The sequence below is a fragment of the Eubalaena glacialis genome, chromosome 2 (assembly GCF_028564815.1).
Source record: "Eubalaena glacialis isolate mEubGla1 chromosome 2, mEubGla1.1.hap2.+ XY, whole genome shotgun sequence".
NCBI lineage: Eukaryota > Metazoa > Chordata > Mammalia > Artiodactyla > Balaenidae > Eubalaena > Eubalaena glacialis.
Window position 1 is genome coordinate 167,160,530 of NC_083717.1, and position 13,389 is coordinate 167,173,918.

General features: G+C 37.5%; 1 protein-coding gene across 1 annotated transcript in view; it reads left to right on the forward strand.

Annotated features, from left to right (window-relative positions):
* BBOF1 (basal body orientation factor 1) overlaps nt 1–13,389 on the forward strand; it is a 43,301-nt gene that overhangs the window by 21,777 nt on the left and 8,135 nt on the right. The window contains exons 5-9 of the mRNA XM_061181042.1: nt 4,158–4,238; nt 6,833–6,903; nt 7,795–7,939; nt 8,990–9,483; nt 11,605–11,706. Of these exons, the coding sequence (XP_061037025.1) occupies nt 4,158–4,238; nt 6,833–6,903; nt 7,795–7,939; nt 8,990–9,483; nt 11,605–11,706 (893 nt within the window). The remainder of the gene's footprint in view (nt 1–4,157; nt 4,239–6,832; nt 6,904–7,794; nt 7,940–8,989; nt 9,484–11,604; nt 11,707–13,389) is intronic.

The window sequence follows — 13,389 nt, forward strand, 5'->3', positions numbered from 1 at the left end:
GAAAACTGGACAGCTACATGTAAAAGAATGAAATTAGAACACTTCCTAATACCATACACAAAAATAAACTCAAAATGGATTAAAGACCTAAATGTAAGGCCAGACACTATAAAACTCTTAGAAGAAAACATAGGCAGAACACTCTATGTGTTCTACAAGCAAGATCACAGCAAGATCCTTTTTGACCCACCTCCTAGAGTAATGAAAATAAAAACAAAAACAAATGGGACCTAATGAAACTTAAAAGCTTTTGCACAGCAAAGGAAACCATAAACAAGACGAAAAGACAACCCTCAGAATGGGAGAAAATATTTGCCAATGAAGCAACTGACAAAGGATTAATCTCCAAAATATACAAGCAGCTCGTGCAGCTCAATATCAAAAAAACAAACAACCCAATCCAAAAATGGGCATAAGACCTAAATAGACATTTCTCCAAGGAAGATATACAGATTGCCAACAAACACGTGAAAGGATGCTCAACATCACTAATCATTAGAGAAATGCAAATCAAAACTACAGTGAGGGGACTTCCCTGGTGGTGCAGTGGTTGAGAGTCTGCCTGCCATTGCGGGGGACGCGGGTTCAAGCCCTGGTCTGGGAAGATCCCACATGCCGCGGAGCAACTGGGCCCGTGAGCCACAATTACTGAGCCTGCACGTCTGGAGCCTGTGCTCCGCAACAAGAGAGGCCGCAATAGTGAGAGGCCCGCGCACCGCGATGAAGAGTGGCCCCTGCTTGCCACAACTAGAGAAAGCCCTCGCACAGAAAGGAAGACCCAACACAGCCATAAAAACAAAAAAAAACTACAGTGAGGTATCACCTCACACCAGTCAGAATGGCCATCATCAAAAAATCTACAAGCAATAAATGCTGGAGAGGGTGTGGAGAAAAGGGAACCCTCTTGCACTGTTGGTGGGAATGTAAATTGATACAGCCACTATGAAGAACAGTATGGAGTTTCCTTAAAAAACTAAAAATAGACTACCATACAACCCAGCTATCCCACTACTGGGCATATACCCTGAGAAAACCATAATTCAAAAAGAGTCATGTACCACAATGTTCATTGCAGCACTATTTACAATAGCCAGGACATGGAAGCAACCTAAGTGTCCATTGACAGATGAATGGATAAAGAAGATGTGGCACGTATATACAATGGAATATTACTCAGCCATAAAAAGAAACGAAATTGAGTTATTTGTAGAGAGGTGGATGGACCTAGAGTCTGTCATGCAGAGTGAAGTCAGTCAGAAAGAGAAAAGCAAATACCGTATGCTAACACATACATATGGAATCTAAAAAAAAAAAAAAGGTTCTGATGAACCTAGGGGCAGGACAGGAATAAAGATGCAGACACAGAGAATGGACTTGAGGACATGGGGAGGGGGAAGGGTAAGCTGGGACAAAGTGAGAGAGTAACACTGACATATATACACTACCAAATGTAAAACAGATAGCTAGTGGGAAGCAGCCGCATAGCACAGGGAGATCAGCTCAGTGCTTTGTGACCACCTAGAGGGGTGGGATAGGGAGGATGGGAGGGAGGCTCAAGAGGAAGGGGTTATGAGGATATGGGGATATATGTATACATACAGCTGATTCACTTTGTTATTCAGCAGAAACTAACACAACATTGTAAAGCAATTATACTCCAATAAAGATGTTAAAAAAAAAAAAGGAACTAGTTGTGCATATTCTATTGGGCCTTGGTGTGATTTTTTTTTTAAAGAACAGTGTTGCCACCTAGTGGAGAAATAAATTTCAGCCCTTTCAAAGAGGGGTGGTGGGCCAGGAAAACTTAAAATTCAAAGGCAAAAGATACTGGCTAATGGGAAAAAATAAGATGGTTCTGTGGAATCCCAAATATGGAAGAATTAAGGCAGGTGTGGGGCCCATGAATTTAAAAAAAGGGAGGAAAATTAATTATACTGTGCCTATAGGATTCATTATACAAATTTAAAAGAGGCCAATTAAGTTTAGCTTATCAAAAGGTATTCAAAGCATAAATTTAAAGAAAAAATTATTTCCATTACCTGATTAACAAAAGGAGCATACATCGGTAGGTTGCAATTAATATTTTTAAAATAATTTGTTTTAGTCTTTCTTCTTTTGACAAAGTGATAATACCCATTTCAGCAAATTTAGCTGATAAAAGAAAATGAAAAACCCTCCCCTCACAACTACATTACTTAAAGATAACCATTGTTAATATTTTGGTATATTGTCTTTACTTTTTCCACCTCTGCTATGTATATTTTAAAGTATCTACAATATATGCTATTTTTACAAAAATGAGGTTATATGTACAAATTGTTTGTTAACCTGATTTTTTCACTTTACATATTGTGAACATTTTTCAATGCCATTATGTATTTTTCTATAAAACCCTTTGACTAGATGCATGGAATTTCATTGGGTAGATATATCATGATTTACTAATCGGTCCCTTGTTGTTGGACATTTGGACTTTTTTCTAATTTTTCACTATTATAAACTGAGGAACATCTAAGTAACAAAGTATTTTTCTATATTGTTAATTAGTTTTTAGGATAACTTCTTAGAAGTTATAGTGAAATTTATAGGTTAAATTAGAACGTGAACTTTTAATGTTTTTCATATGCATTGCCTAATTATCTTTCAAAATATTTATTTATTAATTTATAGATTTTTGGGGAGCCCAATGGCAATTGAAAGGTCCACCCCCCATCCCACTGGGATGGTAGACATTTCCACAAATTTATATATTGACATTAATTTTGAACGTCTTTGACAATATGAGGCCATTTTTTTTTAATTGTATAAAAAATACAGGAAGAGGGCTTCCCTGGTGGCGCAGTGGTTGAGAATCTGCCTGTCAATGCAAGAGACACGGGTTCGAGCCCTGGTCTGGGAAGATCCCACATGCCGCAGAGCAGCTAGGCCCGTGAGCCACAATTACTGAGCCTGCGCATCTGGAGCCTGTGCTCCGCAACAAGAGAGGCCGCGATAATGAGAGGCCCGCGCACCGCGATGAAGAGTGGCCCCCACTTGCCACAACTAGAGAAAGCCCTCGCACAGAAACGAAGACCCAACACAGCCATAAATAAATAAATAAAAATTAAAAAAAAAAATACAGGAAGAAAGAAGAACATCTGAAATCATATGATATGGATCAAATGGAGATTTAATGCTGTTAGGACAGAGATCACAGTAAGGAAAATTGTGAAGTATAAGGGAGGACAATGTTAGACATAAAATAACTAACCTCTGTATTAAATGGTTACTATTCTAAGTATTTTATGTGTATTATTTGTTATTTAATCTTTGTCACACCTCTCTGAGAATAGCTACTATTATTATCCTCTTTTTACCCTGGAGACTTGAGACTTAGAGAAGATGAGTGATTTGTCCAAACAGCTGGTAAGAGAGGTAACAGTTGAACTCTGGTCTGTGTGATGGAAAGCTCTTCTCTACTGCCTTTTTTTGTGGCATGAATATTAGATTGAGTGTGCCGATTTCAGTCTGATTGGCTCTTGCCAGTATATATAACCTTCAGGATCATAGCTTTAAGTTAGCTCAATTCTCTTTGCCTGGAAGAATTTTATGTCCTTTTTATTCTATGTAGTTTTAGAGGATACAAGGATCTGTCTATGGGAATCACAGGGAGATACTTTTTAGATTGATACTAGGAAGAATTTTCTAAAAATGGGAACTCTTAAAAGGGCAGCCTAGTGAATTAATAGGATTTGATTAGTGATACTTCTGTCTCTAGATATTTTTCTCATAGAAGAGATTCCTATATTAAGTGGGAGGTTTGTATAGTCTGACTCCTAAGATTCCTGGTAATTCTAAAATACTATGATTCTGTGAGTCCACATGTTTAAAATGAAGATATTTGGGGGGAGAAATGAATATGATAATAACTTATCTGAATGTTCTGAAAACTGTTATTCATGAAAAGCTTTTTAGAAACTCAATACTGATCTTGTAAATCTATAGACGATTATTAGAAGTATTGTACTCAGAGGGAGGGCATGGAGTTTTTCTGTGTGTTCAGGATTAAGAGGTAATGTATAACAGAAAATATTTCTTGACTGCGAATTTTCCAGGAATATGCCCCAATCCACCCCATTTCCTACTGACCATTCTTTTTTTTCGTTATTTTGTTTTAGCTGAAGGAGGACTTAAGGAACACAGAGCAGAAACATCAGGAGACTCTTAGGAGATTGGAAGGCAGGTTTTTGGAAGAAAAGGTACAGCATATTTGCATTAATAAATAAATATTTTGTGTACTAGAACGATGTAAGTATATTTATATGTATTCTGAGACATCAGCTTTTCATTTGGTATCTTATTAGAAGATTATCTTTTCCCGCCCTCTTAGTTAGAGATTCTTGAAATCCTCAAGAGAGATTGTCATCTGACCAAGACTTCAGGACACATCCCCCCACCCCAGCTTGGTGTCTCCTGGTGGAACTAAAGCTCCATGTACCACTTTTTGTAGGGGAGATGGGATTAGAGAGGTTGCTCTGATACACGTGAGGGTCTTCCCTTAGTCAAGCCAACTAAGGATGTTAATAAAAGGGGCTCAGGACTTCCCTGGTGGCGCAGTGGTGTAGAATCCGCCTACCAGTGCAGGGGACACGGGTTCGAGCCCTGGTCCAGGAAGATCCCACATGCCGCGGAGCAACTAAGCCCATGCACCACAACTACTGAGCCTGCGCTCTAAAGCCCGCGAGCCACAATTACTGAAGCCCGTGTGCCTTGAGCCCGTGCTCCGCAACAAGAGAAGCCACCGCAGTGAGAAGCCCGCACACCACAACGAAGAGTAGCCCCCGTGTGCGCAGCAACGAAGACCCAAAGCAGCCATAAATAAATAAATAAATAAATAAATAAAAAGGGGGCTCAAAAATGTTCCTTAGCACATCACAAACTTCCACATTTCTCTGTGCTTCTAAAGTTAATTCTCAGAGTCCCCCTGGTTTATCTTTAATTCTTTCAATTTTTTCTTTAAATTTTCATCCTGAGGAAAGAAATGAATAAATTTTTTCACAAATTGGTGGGAATGTAGGGAAGTGAGGGTGAGGCAAATAAGTACTCATATCAGGTTTATATAAAAGGATTTGCTTTCAAAAGTGGCTCTAGGTTTCCAGTTTGTGTATTGAATAACCTGGGAATGGGGCAGGAGCAGTATCTAGATGCTTTCCCTCCCAGGCACTTCCTGGCACTGCTAGGAATGGAAGTGCTCAGGAACGGGCTGCTCTCAGCTGCCTCTTTCCTCACTCCACCCTACACTGGATCTCTCTCCTACTTGGTGTAACATTCCACCAACAAATGTTAGAAGTGCTTGGTCAGTTTACAGATTACTTGAATGACAGTGCTTATATAAATAGGATTTTTATGTCTAGAAGTAGGTGGCTGCTGGCCTTTCCCTCATAATTGCAAGATGGTTAATGCAGCTCTGAGAGTCATCTCTCTTAGGGCGGGAAGAAGGGAGGCTCCATCTGTATCTGTCCCTTTTATCTGGAAACCATAAAACTTTCCCCAGAAGCTCCTAGCAGATTTCTTCTTACATCTCTCTGATTGTCCAGAACCATGTTATAATGGATGCCAGGGAAAAAGGGTGTTTTGTTTCTCCAGCCACTGGTGGAAGCTGGGAAGGAAAAAGGAGGATGGGAATGAGTGTTGGGTTGTCCAGCCACAGCAGTGTCTGCCTTACCATGTGAGGTACAGACTTGATGGTTAGATACAAACTCCTATACTGGTTTGAGCCCCGGTGCTGCTGGTCCATGGCAGTGGGCTTTCTAGTAAGCCCTGTTCATTCATCTCATACCTCAGCATGTTCCACCTGATCATATAAAGGACTTCCCTCAGGTTATTAGTATTTTGTTGTGTTTTCCCATTTAATCCTTTCTGTTCCTTGAACCACCAAACCCTTCCCCACCTGCATATTTTTGTACTTGCTATTCTCTCTTCCTGAAATGTTCTTATTGCAGTTCTGGCTTATTCTCATTCTTCAGAGCTCAAATGTCATCTCCTCAAAGAGATAATCCCTAAACCCAGTCTAAAATTACCCCCCTCAGCTACTATCTATTTCGTTACCCCATTTATTTCATTTATAGCATTTATCACAGTCTATTAATTCTCTTATTTGTTTACTTGCTGGGAGGCTGTATAGCATCAAATTGCCTGCATATGAATCCCTGCTCTGCCATTTACTAGCTGTATGATTTTGGACAAGTCACTAACCTTTCTCTCAGTTTCCTCAGTCCTTGTCTTTGGGGACAATAATAGTACCTAATTCATAGGTATCTAATTACATTGTTGTGAGAAGTAAATAATACATGTGTAGAACCATGTCTGGCACATAGTAAATGCTCAATGCATTTTAATTATTATTATTGTTTGGATCTTATCCGAGAATATAAGCTCCATGAGAACAGGAACCTTATCTGTTATGTTCACCACAGCATCTCTAGTATCTAAAAAATCTGATACACTATTAGTACTCAATAGGAATTTGTTGAATGAATGAATAAATGATTCTCATCACATTGTATTTAACAGAAATTTCTCCCAGCTCTGCTTTCCAGGTCTGATGTGGAATTTTTTTCTATTTATATGTCATTTTGCTTTTTTTAATGGTGAAATTGGGAAGTACCCTAAAGTTGCTGTGTTCACACTATCCTCTTTGCTGGCTCCTCCACTGATACTTGGAGTACTTCACGTCAGGTCATGTGGACAGGAGTATTTTATTTGACATTATAAAATAAATACTTAACTTTTTATGTGTAAAATTTGTTGTTAGAAATATAACCGTATTAAAACAGCCTATTTTCTTTTTTAGCACCGACTAGAAAAAGAGGCTGAGAAGAAGATAATAATGCTGGCAGACAGAGCCCACCATGAAGCTGTTGTGTAGGAGATCGCTGCCTCTTTTTTCTTTCTAATAGCCTCTCTTACCTCTTTGCTAGTCTTTTTGGTTCTTATCATGTTTTCTACCCCCTTCTCTCCAGGTTTGCTTTCTTCAAATTTTCTGGTTTACTTTCCTTCACTGTTTCTTTCTCTCTGTGTACCCACCCCTTTTCCATCCACCCTTTTTGTAGCAGCATAGTGTGGAGAAAAGAACCTGGGCTTTGAAGTTACACTTTGGTTCTCAACATGTATACTAACTGACTGTAAGAAGATTTCTTAACTTTTTTGAAATTAAATTTCTTCATCTAAAAATGGGGTCAATAATGGCAACTGTGCACAGTTGTCATGAGGTATATTAGTGAAAGTAACACTAAACTGCACTGTGTTAATAAACTAAGTCTCAATGGTTTATTTCTAATCTAGTGTGGGTCTGACAGCTCTACTCCAGGGGTGATTCAGGAACCTGGGCTGCTTCCATCTTGTTCTTCATGTCCAGTCACATGTACAAAGAACATGGGAAACTCATACCTTCCCTTAATTGCCTTGGACTGGAAGTAACACGTCCCTTCTTACTTTCCTGTTGGTGAGAACTTAGTTCTCAAGATCCCCACCTAACTATTGAGTACCCACCATAAGCTAAATAAGTGCTGGTCATTATTGATTATTATTATTTTTTGGTTGCCCCGTGCAGCTTGCAGGATCTTAGTTCCCTGACCAGGGATTGAACCCGGGCGGGCCACGTCAGTGAAATTGCCGAGTCCTAACCACTGGACTGCCAGGGAATTCCAGATGATCATTATTATTAATGTTAGGGGATAAAGCAGTCATTGTTCTAGTTTGGTAATATTTAAAACTTAGGTCTGTGTTTCGGGATCTTATATCTATCTATTTCAGGCAATTGAACAATGCTGGAAGAGCTGTTTTTAAAGAGAATATTTATCTCCAGAAAGCTCTCGCATACCACCTGAAGGAAGCTGATGCTCTACAAAAAAACTCTCAGAAGTTGCAAGAGACTCAGACTTTCCTTTTACAGCAAAAGGTTCATTTAGATTTTGTTTCCTTTTTTTGGTAAAGATTGGGTTGGTGAATACTAAGAATTGAGTATAGTAGTGATACATAAGGACAATAGGACAATTTTTCTTCTGTCTGGATGGTGTGTTTTTCTTATCTGAAAAGTTAATTACTGAATGACTTATAAGAAACTTTAGACTTGGCTTTATAAAGAATACATCCGAAACATAAATATAACTCCTGTCCTCTACTACCTTAGTATTCATTTTACTTTGCTTAGAGTTGGTCCCTGAATCACTTAGGAATAAGTCCTCAGCTGTGACAACAATGGTTTCCCCATATAAGGTGTATTCTCTCCCTAAAAGAAGTCTGGAGGTAAGCAGTCCAGAGCTGGAATGGTAGTGCCACAAATTCGGCAGACACTCGGGCTCCTCAACTTTGTTCTGCAACATATGGCTTATCTCCTCAGAGTCACCTCATGGCCCCCAGCAGCTGCTGGAGCTCTAACAACAGGGAGGAAGAAGGACAAGAAGGAAAACAGCATGCCCCTCCCTTTAGAGCTCTTTCTGGAAGTCCTATACAAATTTCTACTCGCAGCTCTTCCATCAGAGCTTAGTCACGTGGCTTTGCTGAACACAAGGGAAACTGGGAATTTTCAGCTGGGCTTACTACCTTTCTGAATAAAATTGGGGTTTTATTATGAAGGAGGAAATGGAAAATGGACACTAGGATAGGCAACTAGCAGACTGCCACAGTTTGCAGTATATAGTTGTTAAATTACTGTTTTACTGTACAGTCTTACTGATTTTGGAATTTTTTTTGATAATGTAAAATATTGAACTTTTCATAATTTTAGAGGAAGGAAAGTTTCTTAATTAGCAAAATTTGTGGCCTTCCTAAGTCCAGACAGGGACTCTTGATGTTTCTTACTCTTTATGCACAGAATACCAAAATATCACCATTGCAACCTGGCCTCAAACTCAAATCTCATGAACTAATGGATACTAGTGAGGAACTTTTAAGTTCTGAAATTAATTTTAAAAGAAAATCTCTCACCTCTCTCATCTTTCTGTTTTAGGAGATCAATGATCTGTTGGTTAAGGAAAAGATAATGCAGCTTACCCAGCAGAGATTACAAATCCAAACTCTTCAGAAGAAGGTAGTAAGCTTGGAGACTGCCCTGAGTTGTATGACCAAAGAGTTTGAGACTGAAGTTTTAAAACTGCAGCAGCAGGCAATGGTAGAGAACCAAGCGGGTCAGATTGAAAATTTCAAGCTGCAGCATCTTCTTCAGATGAAGGACAAGGAAATGAATCGAGTAAAGAAGCTGGCCAAGAACATACTAGATGAAAGAACAGAAGTGGAAAGATTCTTTTTAGATGCTCTACACCAAGTAAAGCAACAGATCCTATTTAGCAGAAAGCATTATAAACAGGTAGCACAAGCTGCTTTCAATTTTAAAATGAGAGAGGCATGTGCAGGAAGAACAGAATATCCCAAAATCCGAACATTTGATGGCAGAGAGCACAGCACCAATAGTGTGAATCAGGATCTTATGGAGGCCGATAAATGGTACTAATAACGCTTTAATATTTTGCCTTCGTACTGCTCTTCTTGTGCCCTTTAGAGAAATAAAAACCCTGAAAAGTTCAGTTTGGTAATATCTAAGTATTGACTAGATTACTCAGTAAGTTACTTGAGGAGAGGAACTGTCTTACTCATCTTTGTAACCCCTATGCTTAGCATACTGTGTGGGGCTTAGTAGGTATTCTTAGTAGATGTCCCCCCTTTTTTGTGTGACAGAGACTTGTTAAAGGGATTATTTGTTCCATTTTGAATGTCACTGTAATATCTTTTAACATGTTCCTTTATTTTGTTTCCTATAAATTTGTTATAAAGGTTTGATTAGATTCAGGTTAAACATTTTTGATAAACATACTTTTCACAAATATTTTGTAATGTTCCCTTTACTATTCTGAGATGAAATTCATAGGTAATAATATCGAATCAAACCTATAATTTAAAAAATCAATATAACAATTCTTTGCAGCAACTCTTTGTTGTACAGAACTGTCCTATGGATTGGAGGACACCCGGTAGTGCCCCCTCCATCATTGTATTAACCAAAAGTCCCCACAAGGCTTTAAAATACACTAGAGATCTACTACCACCATGATAAAGGTGGTAGAATGATTGAGACATTTGTAGACTATATACAATAGTTGTTTCCTGGTAGCATTTTAATCTGTTTGAATACTTTTCTTCCTATAAACCATGGATTAAATTATAGTGCATTTTAAAGATTATTCTGAAAAAATTGTTTTATATCCCAACACGATTAGATTCTTCAAAGGCCTTAAGAAACTTAAAACGACTCCCTACTACTATGACTTAACATCTTATTGAGAGGGCTTCCAAATGTGTTTTCTGTTTTAAATTATTTTTTAATAGGCTAATATGTAGGTTCTTTTAAATTGTATAGCTGTTGGGAAGGCTGGACATGGCCAGTGACTATTCTTCAAAAATGTCCAGACTATAGTTTTTTTACCTTCTTGCCATATTCAGAAGTCTGTTAATAACACTATTACTATTATTCTATTATAATAATAGTTATTATAATAACTATTACCAAGAGAGTCGCTTTATTTTTTTATTTAATAAGTCAAGCAAGTTGAGTCCCCACCATACATAAGGCAGTTTCTTTTACATTTTTTAAATCTACTGTATATTAAGTGGTATATAAGTTTTCAGAGGAAGGTGCATAAAATGATTCTTCACATTGTTGTTGCAGAAACTGGACACTTCCCTATTCTGCCTCATGAGCAACTTATCACTTTAATCCTAGTGTTCAATAGGATTTCTGCCAGGAAGGCAGAAATTGTAGTTAAAATATTACCTTATCTGCTTAAGAGGCAGATTGGGGAAGGACAATTAAAGTATATGGTGATTATAAGGCAAAACCTAAACTTAAAACTAACCCAACTGACGTATATGAAAAAATATTTCTTACGTTATACATCAATACTCTATCTACATGTCAGCCAACTTTTGTAAATAGCAAGTAGACTATGAATCCTTTGGAAAAGTTATGGTATAGATAAATACCTTCCTGGAAGGCTTAGCTGCCTCTTAAGCAGATAATGATACATACAAAGACAAAAGGTACAAGAAAAAAACAGTTGTTTGATGAAATTATTTGGAGGTAAGAAATAGACTAGATAAGTTACATGTTATTTTATATATTTACCTCTTATCACTCTATTTTCATAGCAAAATATCTAATACTAAAGACTTGCTAAAAAGGAATTTATCAATAATTTCACCAAACAACTGTTTTTTTTTTGTACCTTTTGTCTTTGTGTTATCTGGATACATAATATTGCATTACAACTTTCTTTTTTGCTTATTTGCTTAATGTTTGAGCACAGATTTTTTTCATGTTGTTATAGTTTTTCTTATTTTCAGTTTAATGACTACATAACACTTCAAATTGGCTACCATGTTAATGTGCTTTTCAAATTTATGATTTTGTAATGGACATTGTTTGCTTTGTAGTCATTCCATTTGGAAACCTCATAATATTCAGTTATGATTTAGAAATTTTCTCATGTTTACATATTTTATATTTTTTAAAAAGAAGAGATGCTTACTTTGACCATTTTTTTTTTCATTTTTTTCTTTGAAATTCTTTAGGACAGATATTCAAGGAAATATGGACGTTGGAGATTTGACCTGGGAGCAGAAAGAGAAAGTCTTGAGGTTGCTCTTTGCAAAAATGAATGGCTTTGTTCCTAGGTAACTCCCTATTTCAGTAGTGAAATACCAATTTGCTATCAAACCTAGAGGCCATATAGGAAAAGTGAACATATTCTTACTTAGAATTAAGGGAATGGGAAAGGACCAGAAAATATCAATATAAAAGGGTCATACTGCTTAGCTACTGCAACTCCCAGAGATAAAGAATGGGAGATGTGTAAGTGAGCACGAAAATGAAAGAGGTATTAGAGTTAAAGGGGAAAGAAAATCGATTAATCTTAGGTGTTTAAGGTAATGCTTCCTGAGAAGGTATAACATTGTTCAGCTGAATGAGTGGTAACTAAAGAGAAGCATAACAATTGTTAAGATTTTATTGGTCTGCAAAGATAAGTAAATTATTTTAAAGCTGATTATTAATCAAGGGGATCTCTAATACCAAGAAAAAGACCTGGAAAGGAAAACAGAAATCCACAGGTACTCCAAATAATTATTTTTAATGATTAGTTTCACTCTCTTTCTTCATTATGTTTTATCAGTGACTATAACCCTGGTTATAGTCACTTATAGTAACTATAAAGTGGCTAAAATAAATCAACCACTTACTGATTGCTTGTTAAATGCTTGGCACCATTGTATTGTGGGGATTCAAAAGAATCAAGGGACATTGCCTTTGATCTCAAAGAGCTTACAATTTGGTTGCCCAAACAAAACCAAGCATAACAAGGAAAAAAATTAGGTGGGACAATAAAGTAAAAATGGAATTCAGACAATATGTCAGTGGGCTAGAGTAGTCAGGGAAGATTGAAAGAGGGTGACTCTGTGGGGTGCCTTGTAGGATAGTGGTAGAGCAGGGAGGGCACATCAGGCAAGGGGTAGACAGCCTAAGAAAAAGCCCAGAGTTAGGAATGGGTGTAGGGTATTTAGGCAACATTGAGGAGAAACTGCCTGTCTTGAGGAAATTTGGTGATGCTAGAGAGTAATTCCTAATTAGAAATAAGGTTTAACCCATAGACTGAATTATGATGAGCCTTAAAAACCATGCAGAAAATCCTGAACTTTTGTAGATTCTAGAGTAATGTAACATAGTTTTCTTCTCTGCCTTGAAGGAATACAAAGAGCAAGAAGCCAGACTCATACTCTCTCACTGGAAGGGTTCACAGGTCATTGTTCTCAGAGCTGACCTTAACCTAACACAGTGACATGTATGATGGATTGGAGGACAGAAATAGAGTTGGGACCAACAGAAGCTGCTGCACTGCTCTGGGCACGCAGCGGTGAGAGGTTTAGGCAAGAGTGAGGGCAGTTGGAATAAAGGGGAGAAACTGAGAGACACTAAGGAAGGAGAAACAGGACTTGGTGATAAAGGACAAAAGGAATAAAGAAAAGATGGAGTAAATGTTTAAGATTTTTAGCTTAAGAAATGAAGGAATGGTGGTATGAAAGGCAAATGAAAAATCTGGAAAGCCAGTGTGAGGGAAATGTTTAAATTTTATTTAATCCATCCATTAATTCATTTAACATATACATATTGAGTGCCAACTATTTACTGAGGATATAGTGTTGAGCAAATAAAGACATCATGCTTGATTTCAGGGAGTTTTTGGTCTACATGGAAGAAAAACATTGTTCAAATCATCACACAAATAAAAAATACAACTATGACATAAGTTCAAAGGAGTGGTATACAGTGGTAAGAGAGCCTAGGTTAGGGGAATCTGACCT